At 40.3% G+C, this 20044-nt stretch overlaps 3 protein-coding genes across 11 annotated transcripts in view; 1 reads left to right on the top strand and 2 right to left on the bottom strand.

Annotated features, from left to right (window-relative positions):
- CNBP (CCHC-type zinc finger nucleic acid binding protein) overlaps window positions 1–3522 on the bottom strand; it is a 40171-nt gene extending 36649 nt beyond the window's left edge. Inside the window, exon 1 of one of the 6 annotated variants that reach the window (XM_022800872.2) lies at window positions 3441–3522. The gene's annotated coding sequence lies outside the window, so the exon portion shown is untranslated. The other 5 variants (XM_022800869.2, XM_086985281.1, XM_086985280.1 and 2 more) reach the window with 5 other exon arrangements.
- Window positions 3523–4985: 1463 nt separating this feature from the next.
- LOC111246272 (coiled-coil domain-containing protein 43-like) lies at window positions 4986–8394 on the top strand. Of its 3 annotated transcripts, none has more exons than XM_022795585.2 (6): window positions 4990–5468; window positions 6134–6223; window positions 6446–6570; window positions 6902–7041; window positions 7452–7636; window positions 7926–8394. In XM_022795585.2, the coding sequence occupies exons 1-5, from the start codon at window positions 5336–5338 to the stop codon at window positions 7630–7632; spliced, it is 669 nt and encodes a 222-aa protein (XP_022651320.1). In that variant the 5' UTR covers window positions 4990–5335; the 3' UTR covers window positions 7633–7636; window positions 7926–8394. The 3 variants fall into 3 exon arrangements, with proteins under 3 accessions (XP_086841409.1, XP_022651320.1, XP_022651319.1); XM_022795584.2 differs by having other exon boundaries at window positions 4992–5468; window positions 6902–7019; XM_086985283.1 differs by lacking the exon at window positions 7926–8394 and having other exon boundaries at window positions 4986–5468; window positions 7452–7640.
- A 382-nt stretch (window positions 8395–8776) lies between these two features.
- On the bottom strand, window positions 8777–19965 carry LOC111246271 (UDP-glucose 4-epimerase-like). 2 transcript variants are annotated; one of them, XM_022795582.2, is made up of 6 exons: window positions 19825–19965; window positions 12874–13050; window positions 12349–12496; window positions 11972–12129; window positions 11573–11772; window positions 8777–11380 (listed from the first exon to the last, which is right to left on the bottom strand). In XM_022795582.2, the coding sequence occupies exons 1-6, from the start codon at window positions 19844–19846 to the stop codon at window positions 10967–10969; spliced, it is 1119 nt and encodes a 372-aa protein (XP_022651317.1). In that variant the 5' UTR covers window positions 19847–19965; the 3' UTR covers window positions 8777–10966. The 2 variants fall into 2 exon arrangements, with proteins under 2 accessions (XP_022651317.1, XP_022651318.1); XM_022795583.2 differs by lacking the exon at window positions 19825–19965 and adding an exon at window positions 15828–16136.
- Window positions 19966–20044: the final 79 nt, after the last annotated feature.

Below are 20044 nucleotides of genomic sequence, written 5' to 3' on the forward strand. Positions count from 1 at the left end.
CCTAGTGTCTATCCGTGCCTAGATGGCGCCCGGCCTTATACATAGGCCACATAGGGACAGGTACATATAACCTCATTCGATCTCCTTCAAACGCACAGCAAGCGGGCGGGCGGGCGGGCGGGCGGGCGGTTTTGGTCAGATAAGGTGCCCCGATTGGCGTACACGAACCACTAAACAAACGCTCAACAAGCACCACCACGGCTCGATGTTTGCCTTTATCGGTAGGCTGATGACGGTAAAGCAAAGGCCAAGAACGCACCAACCGTCCGACCAACGCAGGACAAAACTAACCATATAAAACCACCCATAAGCACTTCTTGCAGTAAGTAGGTACTGTGCATTTTTATGTAACAGAAAACGATAGGTTGTGCCGAGCTTCAAGCCTAAAGCCTAATACCACGTCCCATTTACTTAATTTTCAAATCTTCATACATACACGCACGCAGGCTAAACTTCATCTGTACATAAAACTCCCAGACACTCACACTAGACACTCACACTCAACTCTTCTGGCCGCTCACTGAAGGGCCCGTATTCGGCCCGTAAAGTCTCCGAAAACAACGTGATCCTTAGCGCTGCTATTGAAATTGCGTGCTGCTGCCACCACGCAATGAGCCAATCAGTCAATTAGATTAGTGCCTTGCAGTCCAATGTCTGTGCGTGTTCTCTGGACATATAAAAGTTGTAGAAGTGGTGAGTTTGCATTCGGGTTACTCTCCGTGAATCTTAAAATGTCCAGGTTCTTTTGCCTACCGAAACAGTGGCTTCCGGTCGGCCCCATTGCTTTTCCTATTCTGCCTGGCACTTTTGCCTCTCATGCGGTAACACTTCTAGACAGCGACCAGACAGAAAACACATACTGAGCTGACACCTCAAAGGCAGGATCTGTTTCGACGAGTTAGCCTATATATCTATCTAAAAGTTTGCTGCCGGTCACTTCTGCGCGGGTTGTATTTGGTTTCGCAGCGATTACAAGCGACCTTCGCTTAAGTGATGCAGCCGCTCTAATAAGAAGCACGGTTAACGTTGGGCCAGCATAGATGATGGCAGGCGTGAGCATAGCCCATCCATCCTACAGACAATCACGATGTTAGCGTTAGGAGTTCTCAAACTCCTAGCGGCGATGAGTGTTCTGCATAGCGCTTTTTTTCCTAAGGCAAGGTCTAACGAAACGCCGATGACCACAGCTTCAGTAACGATAACCGTGCTAGGCTAAGCAGTTACCGCGATGATAATAATAACCGCGATCGGCCGTGGCTGATGCAGCGACAAATTCAATTTATTAGTTCCCTGTTATTTACAGCCGCTAGTAATCCTTGAATACCACCATCTTATTAGCTGACAATCAAATTGGTTATCATCTATGCAAGGCCTGTCACTCCGCATAACTATACGTAGTTCAACAGTGGTACACAACAGTATTATCACCATATCGTCTTGCTTCGTCGCAGGTTACAGCAGTGACAGCCATATCAGCGGTGGCGGAGACGATGCTGAAACGCGTTGTAGCATCGCTAAAGCTGCGAAGCAAACAGCCGCCGTGCGACGAAGACGCTGCCGCCTGCTCATTGCGGATGGTTGCCATTTCGGCCATTACTGTTACTGGCGCCGGCGCCATCTGCGCGTTCTGGCTGCAAAGAGTGCCAGTGTAGCAGACGAAGCGTCAAGCGTCAACAATTGCGGCGACAGCAATCGCCGTCTACCTACGAAGCCCACCGTACCTGTCCCGTCGCTCACCCGCGTAGAATGAGAGAGACACTCGCACAAACGACGAATGGACACTGGCAACAAATACCCAACGGGCCGAAAGGAAAGGGAATAGGAGAGTGACAGACGAGGCACGGACAACAATGGCAGCAAAAAAAGATACAGTCAACTGTTAAATCCGATTGACAACAAAAGGGCTGATTGATAGGTGAATTTAATATCGAATGTTGCATAGAAGACTGTCTCGGTCTAGCGTACGTAGCAGCAGTAGCAGGTGTTTATTAGACAAGGAAATATAGGAATAATCAGGAGTGAAGAGATACCAGATGGCGGTTTTGTAAGCGGGAATGACCACGATCATCGTCGTAATACTGACTTGACTGAAGGCACCCATTAACCCACATACGAACAAACAGACAGGCAGGATGAGTAGAAACACATTTGCTAGTACGGGTACGTTGTTATTAAGGCCTTTAAGTACTTCTACAATATTGGACGACAGGGTAATCTCTATCCACCTACACCCCCCCCCGTTATAACCGACTGCCGTCACCGAATGTATTGGTCGGTGGAAAGAGGCACGGTTTTATGTCGCAATGAAAGCACTACGGCGGCAAACAATCACGACTACATCGGCCTGGCCGAACCGACGAAAGCTTTCAGCCATCAGCAGCTGCTGCTGATACGAAGGTCGGCGGAAAAAGACCAAACAGGACGGGCCCGCCAGCAAGGCTGTCCAGGAAAACCGCGGCCGAGGATCGACTCGAGTCAGCTCCGTTCGCTCGCGAGTCCATCGGTGAGTCTTCTCTCTAGTTGAACAGCGGCAGTGACACTGTGGTCGTAGTGGGGGCTACGGAGAGCGGCGGGCTATGAGGAGTTGTCGCGCGAGTCCAAGGCGACCGCTTTGCAGGTAGACTTATTCCACAGCACAGCACGGATGCTCGTTTCGATCTCGGCGATTCACGAACGAATCGTCTCCGGCTGGTTCACTGGACGCCGACTGGCGCAGTCGTATTCCGTCAATTCCAATTGATGCCCATCACCAGGTAGATACGGGTTATGTAAGCAGCGGAAATGAGGAGAAACAGAACCTGACAGAAGACAAACAAAGCGACAGACCGTCAGAGCCACTGAGGCACAGAGCTCAAGCACGGACACTTTGAATGATTTTTTGTCCTTTGCAGTCGTAAACCACTGGTGAAGTATTGAGGCTTCCAACACTCGGGTTTAGGCGAACCGACCAGCTGGACACGAGCCTTGCCGCTACCAGCCGCTGGCCACAACTGAAGGAGGGTCACACCGCCGTGCCGCACAACACTGCTTATTTCAGCTACTTCGACAGCACACGAGTATGGACGACCATAGACTTATGCAGCTGCTAGTGCTGGACAAACTCCGGCAGGCAGTAACTGCTTGGTATCGTTACTGTTCTAAATATCGTATAGTAGTAACTGGTTGAACTGCTTTGCTAACTTCCCTATACGACGGCAGGGCAGCCACTGTTGCTAAGCAGTGGTTGCCTTCCGCTGATACTACTGCTACCGCTGCTACCAGTGGCCTTCGAAGATCAACCAGCGAGATGAGCTCTTCTCCGGTAGAGATACTCGGTGGGACCAGCCAGGCCAGTAGACTTGTCAGTCCAACTTGATCCGCTCCCAGGTTCATGCTCACTTCTCAGGGATAACCGAGTTCACGAATTCGAGGGATAATTAAAGCTGGTATCCGTCACGCACCTGCTCTCGCAAGAGCGAGCTTCGTAGCCCAGCTATACGGGGGCAATATGGATGGATACCACGGAATCTCACTTACCGAGATGGACCAGACGAGCCTCCTGCGAGTCTCCGCAGCCAAAACGTACCACGTGGTCACAGCTAAAGTCCGGCCCTTTCGTACCACACCGTGGTACGATTTGAACCGGAGGCTTGGCGCGAAACCAACGTAACACAAGCGTTAAAGCCGGAGGAAAGATTGTATGATCATATGTTCTATACAGCAAACTACTAGAGAACAACGAGATAATAACAAATGCTTACATATATACGCGCAGACACAATAAGGTCATGTAGCTTCAAGATAAATTGACAAGTACACCGCAGCATTGTGTTTTTTATCTATAATTGCTATCTTCCATTGGCAATCTCACACTATACTAAATATAGAAATCCTATCGAATTTGCTTCAACTAATATAGCTATAACTTTGTCGTCGATGCGGTTGACTTCATTAATATATTGTTGTATATTATAGAGAATGCAATAACTCCGTATAATTGCTGCTCCGAAAACACCATACAGGTATAACTTCATTGAAAGAAACGGCGGAACTGTTCTGCGACGTATACTGATAAATTACACAATAATAATAATAATGTGTATTGATTATTTTTAGCACTCTTTATTTAAATACATTTGTTAGGTTGTAAACGTGGTATACTGATTAATAGTTAAGCATTATGACACGAAACAAGGTCAAACAAGTTTATTTACGAACGTAAACGGTTTTCCTCAGTCAGCTAAAATTAAACAGGTTGCAGTAATACAAAGAAGAGAGTCAACGACCACTGTCGAAATCTCCTAAGCAACAGATGTTAACGCAGGGAATGGCATATGTGAGACAGTCCTGACCGCTGTAGCAATTTTATTGTGGTCCAACCTCGCACATCTGACAATTATATTACACACTCTCTCCACTGCAATGGATGTTCTGTGGTATCAACGATACCCTATTTATATTGTGATCCTGTCAAACTCAGGCGAGCGCATGTGCTCGGCTTCATCGTCATCCTCGCCCATTTCTCTCTCTTTGTCTCTCACTCATTCTGCAGCATCAACTGCAAAAACATTCGATCACAACCGGCCCCCTACTGAACTGCCGTCATTCAGCCACTTTGGCTTTCAACAAAAGAGAATGAAAAAACTCACACCTTTTCGAAGTGCGTTGACCTTTGGCGGCATACGAAGCGTACCAGGAGACGAGTTCGCACCAACGGCAACCCTGGGCGTTTTGCAGGTGAGAAACGAACGCTTCTCATTGGTCAAGGGCTGGCCAATCATTGTTAGAAGCAACCAGCCTTTACAGTGACTGAAAGGTCACTGTCAACAATTTACTCACAGAATATGTTTCATAAGTAAACAACATCTTATCAGAACTCCCCATTGCTAGTGTTAATAAAATTAGTAAGAAATTTATGCGACGAAAACGGCCTGAAATAATTGAAAATTTTCACAGTGACAATTCGAAATATTCGCATCGTCTGCTAGACGAAAATTCTGCCTAGGTGGCGCCATTTTCCATTTTTGTTCTCCACCGTTTCGCTGTACCTACCGGGGCTGCACGCGCCCTGCGCGTTTTGCTGCACCCTGACACGAGCACGAGGCAATAATCGTAGTGGTCATGTTCTGACAGACGAACACATCGGATGCTCACCACATCGGTGGAGCATCCTTGACAATAACGCCATCAATACGAAAGCGTTGGTGCAATCAGCACGCTTTTTTGCTCTGCAGTTTCATTGGAAGACGCACGTTCTTCTACGGAAGCCGAAGTTCAGACTTTTGGCTCGGGTTTGTCTGAAAATTACAAATTGTTATTGGCTTTGTAATTGTAGTGGCCTTAACACGAAAACAAAATGTCCAATTTCGAACAGTGGCTGTGCACCCAGCTGGCTTCGCTGAAAGTGGATACTGACGTGTTTACCAGTTATATCCACGGAATCCTCGAGGGAGACGAAAGTCGTGAACAAAAATTTGAAGCTATAGAGGGTAGGTTACCGCGGGTAAGATTAAAGTGCTCAAGTTTATTTTAAAGAAGCGAAAGAATAACTGAGAAGGCCGGCGGTATAGGGAATAAAAAATAAGCACTCGGGTTTGTTTTTAAGCATGTTCACACAATTCAACTGTATGGGTTTTATTTTACCAAAATAAATCATTTTCGTGTTCATATATATATATATATATATATATATATATAAGAGCATGTTTTTTGGAAGAAGATAGCCTTCGGAGAACGAGGCTGGTTTTATACTTTTATCTTCACTTTGCTAAGGACAGCAATGAATTGTCTGTGCAAAGACCGTTAGTATGGCATTTAAATTAGAATTGCATAGTATTGTAACAATAATTAAAGCTAGCCATTGCTTCACCAAATGAAATCAATAGCAAGAAATACAGAAAATTGTCACATGCTCGACAAAAACATGGGGGTACTATTTAGAAATACTAATTTAAAAATGTAATCGCATGAGAAATTGTGCTCGATTTGAGAAAACTGGGTTATTCATCAATTTATTTTGCCCAATTAACTTTAATTTTAAATTACTGTTTTTCTGCAAATGTTCGGTACGGAAGCTGTATAACTAAACTACTAAACTTTACACTAGGCCATGACTCCATATCGATTTATATACCGTCCTCATATTGGATTGCAGGTATTCTTTCCGATGCGTGTCAGGACACCTCAATGGTGAGCTCGAAAACCGACGAGATTATCAGCAAATTTTCCCGGACAACTACTGAAGGTGCATATTTGACCTATTAAACATCAGATCTGGTACTCCGTTGTATAATAAGGAATCAAATTACGTATAATGTAATCAAACGTAGCTGGTATGAGTAGAGCTAAGTAAGTCAGAGCTAAATCGTTTTTGGCTTTACTAATCGAGCGTCGCTCGCGGAGCCGATTTTAAATTTTAGGGTTCTGTAAATACTTGACTTGTCGTATTTATCCTGTTGAAATGTAGGAACTAACGACTCTGATCCAGTAGTTCAGTCCGCTGCCGGGGCTGGAATGGCTTTTGAGGACCAAGTGAGATCACTTTTCTCACTGCAAACAGCAAAAGCTGCCGAATCTGCTGGAAGGAAAAAGGTGCTTATTGAAACGCAGAAAAAACAAACGGATATGTTAAGTAATCTGAATTGGTAGAATCTTCTGATTTTTTTAATTTATCGTTTTCAATTTATTGTCTGGTAACGTAAACGTTTATATAATAACTCAATTGTTGATGAGTAAATGGAAGCCTTTTATCATATCCACGACTTAACTATAGATGAATAGAAAAAAGCCTGAGAAAAAGTTCATGACATTCTTTTTACTTTAAAATCTCATTACCAAAGTACTCTTAGAATAGGTGTATATACAGATGAGCTACCCAGGATTTAGCAAGCAGCGAACTTTTGAGCTATACTTGTTGTTGCAGGTCGGAGCATCGTCAGAGGACGATAAAGTAAAACAATTGAAGTCCTCTATTCTCAACCAGTATGGGCAGGTGGAAGTCGAGGTGGATGATCTTGATCCCACCGGCGAAAGTGTCATTAGTGAGATCTGCTTTGCCTTGTTGTAAATAGCCCTATTCAAAATAATTGGAAGTTTAATTTGCATTAGTTTTTAGATTTAACAGGTGCAATAAGCTCAACTCGATGATAGACTGTGTAACAAGGCACTGATAAATTAGCAACTTTATTGAGACTGATTATTTTGCTCTTTTTTTCTATAAGTAATTTAGCGTTTATCTAATAAAAAAATATCTAGGTTGCTATAAGTACATCTGAACGATTGCAAAAAAACCCAATTGGAAGTGGCTGTAGAAAACGTGTTAATTGCATTAATTAATTTCGAGCTACTACTATTAACGGGTATAATAATCATAATAATAACTGGTATATATCATAATATGATAACCGGTATAATAATAATAGTAAAAAGAGTTCAATTCGGTGGTAATTAATTTTTTTATCCTTATCCTTCAGAGGAGGGAGATTTGAAGGAGCAGGCAAGCGGCAAGAAAGTCGATCTTTCGGCGCCCTCTGCAAAACGCAAGGGACCTCCTGCGATGGAAGACCTCCTCATGATGAAGAACACCAATGCACAGGCTGTGTTCGAAGCCGAGAAACTCAAGAGAGAAAAGAGCAAACAGGAATCGGAAGCTAAGAGGGTAACGTTATAGTCAGCTAATACCAATTTCGTTGACCTCATTACTGACTGAAAGCTGACATATTTTACTGATGCCAATTTGCGAGAGCATGCGTTTGTGTTTTTTTGCTCTACATGTACACACCATATAAAAGCCAACTTTGAGAAAAACAGACGTTTAAAGAAGTTAAAAAAAATATTCTAGTCACTACAGTGAGCGGCTGGCTGGCTGGTAGTCAATGTTGTTGTATTATCTCAGTCCAAAGCTTTGTTTATTTTGCACTAAATGTTTGTTATTCAAATGAGCGTAGGCAAAAGACAAGCTCGACCGGGAAACACTGAGAAGAAAGGAGCTCGAACGGAAAGAGAAAGAGAAGCAGCGGACCCAAAAAGGCGAACGGAGAAGATGACTGATCTAAATAGCTGTTAAATAGGTTTGTCTTCATGTCTACCAACCGCCCTTCAGTCTGTTAGCTGTCTAACTGATCACTGGTATCTGCACCTGCATAACACGTCTATGGCGTTTGTAGCGAACCTGCTTACTCATATGCGAAATGTCGAAAAACAGTCGAACCGTAGTTTTATGGTTTAGAATTGCTTTAGTTATGATTAAAGAGGTTTCACTTGAAAGATTGTTGTTGTTGATGAAATCGATTCGATCGTCGCAAAAAACGCACTGCATATGTACGAAGTCGCATAGACCACTAAGGTAATCCAATATTTTTCAATATGATACAATAAATATCTAAAGTTCTTGTTGCTGGGAAGGTGTTAAGTGTACAGCGGAGCATGTCTGTGATTAGTTGAATTTATATTTATATATATTTAAATAGGAGAAATGAGGGTAGAAATTACAATACGAATTAGAATAACTATTACGAAAATGTATTTCTTGTAGCCTACCAATGTTGTTTATCTTGACTGAATCAATCATATGCCGATAGGAAAAGAAGAGTGAACTTTCACATTCAATATAACGATGATGATGCTGCTACTGTTAAATGTAGACGTTCCTGTGTCGATTTTCTGAAAATCTGTATGTAAAGGATTCCTTTGCCTCTAGAAAAGTGAGAGCAAAAGCGCTGGTTAAAGAGAGAGCTTGAAATTCATGCGGAATTAATTGCAATAGTGATAATATAATGAGAAAAGGACAAGACAGATCTTATTTTTATCTTTAATGATATTTATTACTAGCTAGGTTGTAACCTTCGTTTAGAGTATAAATTCAATCCAGATTGAAGAGGTATCACACCAGATATCACACCTTTAACTTCAAAAGTAGAAAAGATTGGGCTATTTAGAGATAATCTAAGTGTGTCATTTAATGGAACAAAATTTCTCGTTGAAAAGTGTAGATATGGCAAAATAGTTAGCTTTAATGTTAAAATAACTTAGTAATTTGTTGGTCGGAACTCATAACGCAACACCATGAACGAGAACCAGAAAATACAAAAAAAAAGAATAGCTAGAATGTATTGTTTAAAACGTGAAACTAGAGCTGAAACACCACAGTCGTGAATAGTTCTGCAGGTAAGTTCATCTAGTATGCAACACACAGTGATCTCAGTAGAAATATTCGAAGATACAACGCTGAAGTTCTGTCATATTCATCTAATACTGTCATGCAGCCAATCGTTTAGCCAAATCGAGCGCCAGGCCCGTTTTTTTGCTATCCGCAAATGCGGTCCATGTTGCAGGTTCCTAAAATAAAATATCAAAAGTGACTTCTAGCTAACATGAAGCTAGCTTCATGTTGACATTCATTCAAGTAAAATGTACAATAGAGAAACATGACTTTCTTTGTTGTTAAGACCGTTTGCTAGTTTCAGTCTGCAGCTAATCCACACTCGTCTACAGTTTAATCGAGAAGATCGAGGAAATACAATTTAGTTATATAAAAACTACAAAAAAGGTGGGTAAGCTTTTCATCGAAATTTGCACATTTGCTTAACTTCTGTTCATAATATGCACATTTCCTTAACTTCTATGATCATGTAATATCATAACATTATTAATGTAAATTTCATTATCCATTACTTAAGAGATTTGTTTTTGCAGGTGTTTGTATAAGCTCTCCTCGATTTGTAACTTTAATTTATAAACATGCGTCGTTATACCAACGGCTTTTATCACCCTTGACTTAGTGTTATACTGGAGATCCTCGAACTAATCGAGACTCGTTGTATCGGAGATCCTCATACTAATCGAGGCTCGTTGACCTATCTCATGGCTGTTTTGTTTGATAACTCGTTATTTATATGAATACTTCTAATTTAGAGTGTGTTACACGTTACCAGCACTCCGGAAGTTTCTATGTATGTGAAGCAAGATCACCGGCAAAAACGAAATTGCATTTAAACATGACTCTAAATATATGTCAAAAAATATAGGTCACTATGTGTACTGCAATTTGATCATACTGGATTTATCAGATTATTAATAATATAATGGATTAAAACACTAAAGTTTAATTAGCACCCGCCACGACACTCGAAAAAGTCAAAGACAGACCTAATAGGAACTTTAGACTAGATACTTAAACGTAAGGACTCGATGTCTAAACCTCAATATTGAGTGACAACACGACTGTCTCTTCTAACATTATGTAACCCTTATCGAACGCACACTATTCAATCCTTATGATTTATGCTTCATACGAACAAAAGTAATACAGTATGAGACCAGTAGACTTTTGCAATGCCCATTTAATATTCTATACCAGTAAACGTATTAATAAAGTCGTAAGCCCGATACCTCGTCGTTAGGCCTTGCCTCATACGGAAAAGTAGAAGTCTTTCGGACTTAGCGCGCCACTAAGTACAATATATTCGCGCGTGTATTTCAATAAGAGGGCTAGGACGCGGCATATTTTTCCGGATAAAACATTTTCGATTTAAAATGATTTGTGGTGTCAGAAGATGTCATACCGTTTGAAACTCAATTTTGTCTTGTATGCTACAGCATAATACCCATAATTTTTAATGAAAGTATAAAACTTAGGAAAATTATTCCGTTGTACTATCATTTTCCACTATTAAATATTCCTTCACATATTTCCGAGGGTCCATACGCTTTGCTAATACAAGCGTGTGTAATAATTAAGCAATATATGCTCACTGCAGTAAGAGGTAAAGGTACCGTTCTTAGATCAAGCTAATGAGCAATTATGGTATTTTACTTCTCCTCAAAAGCAGCTTCGTAGCTAATAACAACACCGCTTTTTGGGTCGCATTACTGTGCTGTTCTGCATTAAGAGATTGATTAAACCAGCTAAGCAGTTAGCCATAGTTGTATGACTAGTAGTCTCTTACTTTCGTCCTTTGTTGGTGACAAGGTTTGGTGGGTTTTCTTTTTAGTCGGCCAAGCCGTTTTGGCCGCTCTTGTCAATCTTTGAAGTCGCAAATCCCTGGGGATTCATTTGTTGCCAACGCCAGGTATCCTCGCACATTTTCGTCAGACTTAGTTCCGCTTTCCAATTAAGTTCTTTAGCAGCTAGCGACGCATCTGCGTACAACGCCGCGACGTCGCCCTGTCTTCGATCGACGGTTCTGTAGGGGACCTTTGCTTTTGTCGCTTCTTCAAATGTTTTGATCACTTCGAGAACGGAGTAGCCTTTTGAAGCGCCTAAGTTATAGATACGCAATCCCTTAAGATTGCCAGAGAGAATTTTGTCGAGGGCAGCTACGTGGCCTTTAACTAAATCGACTACATGGATATAGTCTCGAACACCAGTACCATCCGGAGTATCAAAATCTGAACCGAAGACCTAAATAACATACACAAAAACAAAATATACATTCAACTTGATTAAAGCAGGATACTTTATAGCAGATGAAAATGGGTGTGTGGCTACATTGCACTTACGAATCTAATAAGGTAATTGTGCAAGTAATTTTTGGTTTCGTACTAATAGGCTGACTGATACAACTTTTCACGTAAAATGGAGACCACAACCAACCTTAAGCGATTCGCGACGACCTACGGCAACCTGTGCAATGTAAGGCATAAGATTATTCGGTTCGCCTTGAGGATCCTCTCCAATTAGGCCAGATTCATGGGCCCCGACCGGGTTGAAGTACCGCAGAAGGGTTATGTTCCAGCCGGGCTCAGAACGGTGGAGATCCTTCAACATCTCCTCGATGAAGTATTTCGTACGGCCTAGATAAAATATCGCACAGCCCAAAAGTTTTTCCTAGATTGAATAAAAAGCCTTTTGGTAAAATTCGTTGCAAAATTGCTACCTTTCTGAAGTGTTTACTTTTGTTGAAGCGCCCAACTAGCTTGAGCTACTTAATCGCCGTAATAACATTTTAGGTTTTAGTAGCTTGCTATGAAATTGCTTTACATATGACTGTACCGTATGGGTTAGTGCACGACATGCCAGTGGGATGTTTCTCATCTACAGGAAGGTACTCCGGAACTCCGTACACGGTAGCAGATGACGAAAATATTATATTACGCATGTTGTGTCGCCTCATTGTATTGAGTAGAGCAACGGTACTTCCCATATTATTTCTGAAAAGATCACGTTCATTAGTTTGTAACGGAAATCTTCGGAGACTCAGTATTCAGATAATCAGGTAAGACGCAAGAGAAATATGCATTTCACTCGTTTGATAATGGAAGTTGTTTAAGCCACGGTACAGCAAAAGGCGACCAGTAAAACCACGATACTAAAAGCTGGAAAATATTGTAAACAAGAAAACGCAAAACAGGTGCATATTAACTTGTTACCTGTAGTATTCGAGGGGTTCTATACAGCTTTGCCCAACGGCTTTTAGAGCAGCGAAATGAATAACACAATCGAATTTGTGCGCGCTGACGATTTCCTCGAGCTTCTTTTCGTCGCAGAGGTCGCATGCGGCGAATTTCATGCTTTTGCCTAATATTTGGGACGATATACAATTACAGGCCCACTTCAGCAAAAAATTTATGTTTTTTTTTCAAAAAATAGTGCAGATATGATCATTTTTTCGATTTAGAAAAGTATTTGTTATGAGGCTTCGTAGGGTTACGTAGGCTCCATTAAGGTTACTCCATGTAATTTGTGCAACGGCAGTTAAAAAACCCGACTGTGATTTCGTTTTTTTCAGAGAACCGTATAGGTTTGCACTAGTGCTGTGTTAAAAGAACTTCCCAAGTCCTGCAGGTAATCGTTGAGCGCTTAAGCCATTACACATCATCCATATCAGCTCGGCAATTTTAACCTGTTCTAATAACCTTATTATGCTTAATTTTGAGAGAACAATAGTTTCTTACCAGTGATCTTGGCAACTCGTCGAAGACTCTCTGGCAATTGCTGGCCATCATCTGAAGGTATGGCGTTGACAAAATTGTCAACGGCAACCACATCGAAGCCAGCCTCAAGGAGTTCGACGATACAGTGACTTCCAATGAAGCCTGCTCCACCAGTCACGAAGATTAGGGGACTCATTGCTGGAGTAATGATACAGATATATGTGGAAAACAGGTGTATTGATTAACTGCTTCGTTTCTTTTTGTTTTTTACGATTTCTACGCTTTTCATTCATTGGTTCTAGCTGGCACTAGCTATACTAGTGCACTATTTATGTTGGGTGGCCTTTTTCCCGGCGGCCTATCCAAATCAAATATCTCAAGTCTTTGTATCAAAATTTTTTACCTAACTAAACTTGGTTTGATGGCCGTTACATGCTGTTGTTACATTTGAGCTAGGTATCGTTTATTAGGCGGATGTAAATCTCAGAATGCGTGAGTACCAAAGGCTGCTTCTTTGCAGATCTCTGAGTCGACCAGCTTTTCACGTGAATATATATAGTGAGTTTTTACACGGAAATCACTATTTTCTCAGAGTGCCTTGAAAGTAACCAAAAGCTGAATAAAAACAAGTCATCAGGATTTTAGATACACTACATAACGCTGGTGTACCAAACGCTAGTGTACGCTGGCAGAAAAATTTTCATAAAATAAACATTTTGTTTCCGCACCCCAGTTAACATGTAAACTAAAGGCAAAGTCTATAATGTTGCTAATGATAGGATTACGGCAGGACACTCGAACCACTATCACAGAAGCTAATTATTAATAAAGGACATCGGTAACATGCTTGGTCAATTCTTACGTATTGGGGCTGACCGATATTCCTCAGTTTCCGGAAAGCATTATGCATAGAGAGTATTGTAGTGGAAAGACGCTGTGTTACAAAGATTTTTAACGTGGCACCTGCATTGTGGACCCTTTTCAACATTCGGTCAAATAACTGGCTATTTTTCTTACTGCAGCAAACTAATGCATCAGGACGTACAGAGCTAAGCGTTTTTACGTCAGAGAACAATATTAACAGAAATAATCAACACAAACTATTCAACAAACATTGGGCGACGTGTGAGTAGTATTTTGAATTCATTTAGCATAGTGTTGAGGTAACTACAATTGGGTACTTTACATTCATCTGTGTTCGACTTAGAAAAGATATATTAATACTTTAGAGATATATACACTGATTGGACCTTTCAGGCGTTCCAACTGATATTCATTGCTGATCCATTAATAGTTCCATACAAAAAATATAGTATCGAAAATGTAAATACCACATTTTAAATATCAACTATAATTACCATTATCACTATAAGCTTGAGCTTTAGCTCGGTACTGTATTGTTGCACACAGTCTACAATCACTAATTACATGCCATCTATAACGTAACATTTAAAAGCATAGGGAAAAAGATCAACACACGTGATTCGCCGCTTATGGTTGCTACAGGCCGTTATATGACTGCATGCTATAAAGCTGCAAATTACCATGGCGTATTGAGTCCCGTGGGAATGTTCCACAGAATGATAATACAAAACCTACATTTTATTTGTTTGGGAATTTACATATTTGAAGACATGAATGTTCCTACAAATGATTTTGTGCTCCTCAAGGTATCTTAAGCAAATGTATTACGCCAACACAAATCCACATTAATGTGCACACAATGAAAGCAGAACTGATGTGAGTCTGAAGTTAGAGAAAAAAAAAACTTTTTGTTTACGTTTTTACTTTGCTTCTCCCTATCACAGTCAACTTGCAAAGAATTGTGGAAAAGTTCATTAAATAACTCGCTAGCCTAATATGAGTTAGGCCGCCTTATTAGCAAATAATGTTTTGTGTGCATATAGGTTGACATCACTTGGATAAAGGGGCACTATTGCACTCGTTTTGGAAAGAAAGTTTTCTTGTTACTTACAAGCACCTTTAAACTGATTGTTAACAGTAGAAGGTTTTTTTAACCTGATCCATTTACACCGAGTAAAACGGAACTCTTTCTTAATCACAACCAACCTGCGCGCACTTAGTATATAGAATTAATATACTTTACCCGTGGCATTAATTACCGTGAAAAGCTGTTATGCATGTATAATTATGGATCTTGACCTCAAAGCTACACTTCGCCATTAATACAACTAACGTCTTTAAAGTAGAGTTATCGGGCATGCGCTTCTGTATGCGACAATATTAATTCGAAGTAAGACGTGAGTTAGATCTATAAAGGAGGATGAAAATTACAACTAATCACGTAACCCATAAACAAACAAGTCTTGGTATTAAATATTGACATCTAATTTTTATAAGGACCTGTAGTAAACAAGAGTCAGTAGGAATACAATACGAAAGTAAGCTTAAATATAGAAAATTTCTTTTAGTTATGTTTACTTACGATGCAACAACCAGGGAAAATCCCAGAGTGAGTTTGATATGACTTTCGTCAAACCTCTAGATACATAAGTGCTGTAAAGAATAGTGACTACCAAACGTCCGAATGTTAATCTTTCGGTCCATATTTACGAGTTCGTATTGAAACTAATAAACACGCCATTTGCATAAGATGTAGGAAGCGGTACAAGCCTTAGTAATCTGCACCGAGCTGAAATCGTGTTAGGAAAGGAATCTATATTGAATGATGGATATGGTACCAAAATATAATTAGGTTAAATCTTTACTGGCATGTAAAGCATAGGCAAAGCTTTAACTGATATTATAGCCGATAGCTAGGAACGGGAAGTTCTGCTATTTTAAATTTTATTCTATTTATAATACGTCAACGATATTCACGATTTTATCTGTATCTACAAAAGCCTTTCAGATGCTATAATTTACCACTATTATAAAGCTAATTGTATTTCAAGTAGTTCATAGCATGTGCACAGATGTCTGGTTACGCAAAAGTTACAGACTCGCTGACATACCTCCCTTCGTAGATTTTCACTTGCGAGAAATAAATTGGTGAGGTTTTGATCTTGATGTGCTGAATTCAATTGTAGGTGATGACACTTGTTCGGACCGTGTAGGAAAGAACGCTCGAACATCGCTTAACGATAATATAATTATGGGATAGCAATGGCAGCGAAAAGTGAAATAAATTTATAGGGAACAGGTGGATCTGTCTGACATGACTGTAAGTCCGACTTCCCGTCGTAAAAAAGGTTAGGCGTCACTTGACGAAAGAGGAAGGGATAATGACGGACCTAAAACAGCTAACAGTGACCAATGGCTTCTGCTGCCCTCGCCAGCAGACAAGCTCACAGTTTATATTTTTCATGGCTAGCTTGCTCTCTAAGTTTTTTAACCATGCCTGGACGTGTGCTGATAATGGCCACAATCGAAGGAATTTCCCAACAGCTAAGCTACGGCAAATATTGCGAAAAGCGATAACGATTATTCAAGCCAGTTTTTCATTGACACATACCATACAAATAACCAAAGGCCTGACCGAAAAGCATATCTGTTTATAATATACATGTCCTGAAAGTGGGCTTGCGTTTAACAGATATATGTTTCGATACGAATCTATATTTCAACAACGTCTATTAAACCAAAGCATTTGATGTGGCGGAGCTGAGATTCAATGATATGTCGAGAATATTACGCGCGGAACAAAGTCACAACCAGTAAGTTTCGAAAATGCTCTACTGGCTAGGTGCAGACAAACAAACATTACTAAGCCGGGTAGAAGATTGTTCATGCCAGCTATTGGTACCGATTCTAAGAGCTGAGGAGGCTGGACCGCAGAAACAAAAAAGAACCGATACTGTTTATCGACCGCACAGCCGTCAGCTATAGACGATTGTTACAACTGTCATAAACATTGCGGCAAAAAAACAGCAGTAGTAGCAGAAACAGCAATTATGATTGTAGCATAATGATCATTCGAAAGACGGGTGAATGAGTGAAAATAATTAAATACTGGTAGGATTCCTGGATCGGTATAGCAAAAGTAACGAACACTGAAATGAAATACCAATATTTACAGTATGCACTCAAACTGAAAGTGAGATGTATTCCAACGGACGACATTGTCTAGCTAAACCGCTCACGATCTTACATAGGCCAAATACAGAGATTCTAATTAATACCATAACACGCTACTAGCTGTCACCGTAAACCTGACAGAAATGTCGTCATGTCAGTCAAGAATTACAAGAAAATATCATAACCTTGTTACTGCTAATTAGCCAGTACATACACACACATCTTTGATAGTATACAAAATAAACGTCAACCTATATCATCTATCTGCAAGTTAGAATAGTTTCGTCTAGTTAGAATAGGTCAGTATAAAGGTTTACAAAATAGCAGGGTCAAAATGTGATGCTACAACTTTTTTATACAGGTACGATAAAAAACTTTTCCACTAAATCGTTGATGGATAATATCAAATCACGGTAATTTTTTTTTGTACCATCAGTGAAGTACTGGCTAATTAGCAGTAATAAAGTTAAAAAAAAAAAAGAAAACGCTATTATAATATCCTTTTTGATTCAGGTATGACCGGACGATTCAGTAATTTCATTTGACTATAATAAAAACCCTAGCTACCAATCGTTGGGCCTAAATCATCAATACCGTTTATAACATCAATCCAATGAGTGAATTTTGCCGAAGCTAACGGTGCATTCTTCGAGACTACATTTCTTGCCACTTTAAATCTATTATATTTCAGGTTACCGCTAAGGATTTAGATTTACTTCGCAATCAGCTTTTTAGAAGTTTCAGCAAACTCGTACAATGCTACTTCTCTACAACAGTATCAATGTTACATCTGCTAATACTCTCGTACGACGAGTATCCTATTTTTCACTATCTGTTCAGCCTCTAGGTTCAGTCGTAAAAAGGTCCCTAGTAGTATAAGTGTTCCTAGAATATTAATACACTAATAGGCTAAATGAATACCTAAAACCGTTCAGCAATAATAATCCATAAAGATTCGAAGAAAACGTTCAAAATGTATCGTCTTTACGCCCTATTCACGTGGTCATTCATAGCCTTATGAATGTTGCCCGGATGATTCAGTAGGTCGTCAGGAAATGAGATTTTAGAATGCATTTTCGTACGATACGACAGGATGGTTCGCCTATAGATGTCCATTCTTGCTAAATATATTGCGTTGCTCGCCGTAAACAATTACAGTTATCAAAGTGCATCCTTTTGTTAACATAATGTTGAAAAAGTTTTAGATCAAATATCTAACATAAATGATATTTGTCCCTGTGTGTTGCGGATTATACACAAAAAAAGAAGGTTAATCTAGGCACAGAATACTTCTTCACATTACTCGAATTGCCTACGAATAGTGTATAGCTAAATGATATTACACCACAGATTGAACTGCCAGTTGCTAAATCAATATGAGTTGAGGGGTATCTGATATCTGAAAAAGAAGACCATAACCAACTAAAATAACTTTACAGTATATGATGACCTATCCAATCAAGCCATAATTTTACTTTCAAAGCATGATAGATTCAGCCGGAAACCGCTCGCGTAGGCCACAGGAGTACCACAGAGGCCACCATACTGTTGCCTTTAGCCGCTCATTCTTAGACACCGGCAGTGTCATTGTAGTCAAACTACAGTCAACATAATTGCTACGCTGCGTTCGATACTACGTAGAATTCAACCCAACTACTATTTAATTCGTTGAAGTCTATGTAGTAATAGCCTGTGCTTTTGTCAGCGTTTTGTCGAGAAAGTCGCATAAAAACAAAACGTGCTCACATCTGCATTCGATACAGATATTACGTTTCCGGCCGCCATTCTCAATCTTGAAGCTTCGTGTTAGCCTGGGCCTTGACAGTTTGACACAATTGCAGAGAAATTCAGGGTTATCTATGAGATTGTTACACAAAGGGCCATAACTAGCCAACCACTGCAATCAACTAGTTACTGCTCTCAATATGTTTTGAAAATAATAGAATACTGGAGATCGACTGACCAACCATAAAGCACTTTCTCACATTCCTGATGCGGGTGTCGTCGTCATTCAGAATTCCGTACGAAAGTTTCATTTCGGCCAATCTCGTGCATATGCACAGAAACGACTAATGTGTATGTTAAACGTGTGATTATGTTTGTATGACTGTACATCTGTACATCTTTCCTAAGAGATACAGGCGAATGCCAAAATAGCATATATCCTAATATAGTTCGTATAATGGGGTCCAAGAGTGGGATTCTTTCCTACTGATGCTGGTAGTGAAATATTTACCAAACTACTACTGTGCTAAGGTACTTCGCAGCCATGAATATTTAAACGAAACAGGTGTATTTAAAAAATTAAGTGATTATCAGTTTAGTGTAACTAGCTAATGACAATGCTTTTTCCTACCTAATATTTCCACGACTTCGAATTTTAAGTATCCTGAACTGCCGTATGACGTATAAGTTAATAATTTGGGCTATTCTATGAACTCATTCGTGGCCAAACCAAAAATCCCTAGTCTTTCGTATGCATATAGTGCCCCCAGATGACGAGCACCCCCTCTGTTTTGTTAGGTGATAGCCCCCCACATCTTCAATACTGGCAACGCAGACTAGATAGTACACAATGTCGCTTCTGAAAACCTTTTGACTAAACGAGATTAAAACGTCTCGTAAACCCGCACACGATGGGGTTCGGTTACCTGTAGATTATGTTCCTTCTATTATTATCGGTCTCATTACGGATAATATGATCCATAATATAATACGAAAGTTAACTGATAAACTACTAGGACCAAGATAAAAATTTTCAATCCTAATTGTCAAGATAACTTTTCTAATGTTCATACGTTTCGACAGTTATCGATGAACGAGCTTATACATTCGGCATATGCATGTATTCGTTTAACCAAGATGGGTTGATATAGTGCAACCAATCGCTTAGTTGGCCAACCCAAATTGAGAGAGATGGCTATCGATACGTACCTGATCCCTGTGCGATTCGCATGACGATGTTGCAGTAAAGGAATGGGTCAGTTAAAAATGGTTTGTATGATTACGGCTTATCTCTGCGGTAGCGCGTACCCTGTCACGTCACCGGCGATTGCCAATCGTTGACTCTCGTGGGTAGTCACCTGCTCAGGAGTCTCAAAAGGCGACGCTGCATTATTCGGTACCAGCTGGGCAGAGTAGCCTCTGTTGTGTT

Source organism: Varroa destructor, unplaced genomic scaffold, assembly GCF_002443255.2.
Source record: "Varroa destructor unplaced genomic scaffold, Vdes_3.0 BEIS01000003.1, whole genome shotgun sequence".
NCBI lineage: Eukaryota > Metazoa > Arthropoda > Arachnida > Mesostigmata > Varroidae > Varroa > Varroa destructor.

Excerpts from the sequence above, each read along its gene's own strand:
- LOC111246272 (XM_022795584.2), top strand. The coding sequence starts at position 5,336 with ATGTCCAATTTCGAACAGTGGCTGTGCACCCAGCTGGCTTCGCTGAAA. Across the intron at positions 6,224-6,445 it reads TTCCCGGACAACTACTGAAG|GAACTAACGACTCTGATCCA; the intron begins GTGCATATTTGA and ends GTTGAAATGTAG. Across the intron at positions 7,020-7,451 it reads CACCGGCGAAAGTGTCATTA|AGGAGGGAGATTTGAAGGAG; the intron begins GTGAGATCTGCT and ends CTTATCCTTCAG.
- LOC111246271 (XM_022795582.2), bottom strand. The coding sequence starts at position 19,846 with ATGCGAATCGCACAGGGATCAG. Across the intron at positions 12,130-12,348 it reads GAACCCCTCGAATACTACAG|AAATAATATGGGAAGTACCG; the intron begins GTAACAAGTTAA and ends TGATCTTTTCAG. Across the intron at positions 11,773-11,971 it reads GTCGTGCACTAACCCATACG|GCCGTACGAAATACTTCATC; the intron begins GTACAGTCATAT and ends TATTTTATCTAG.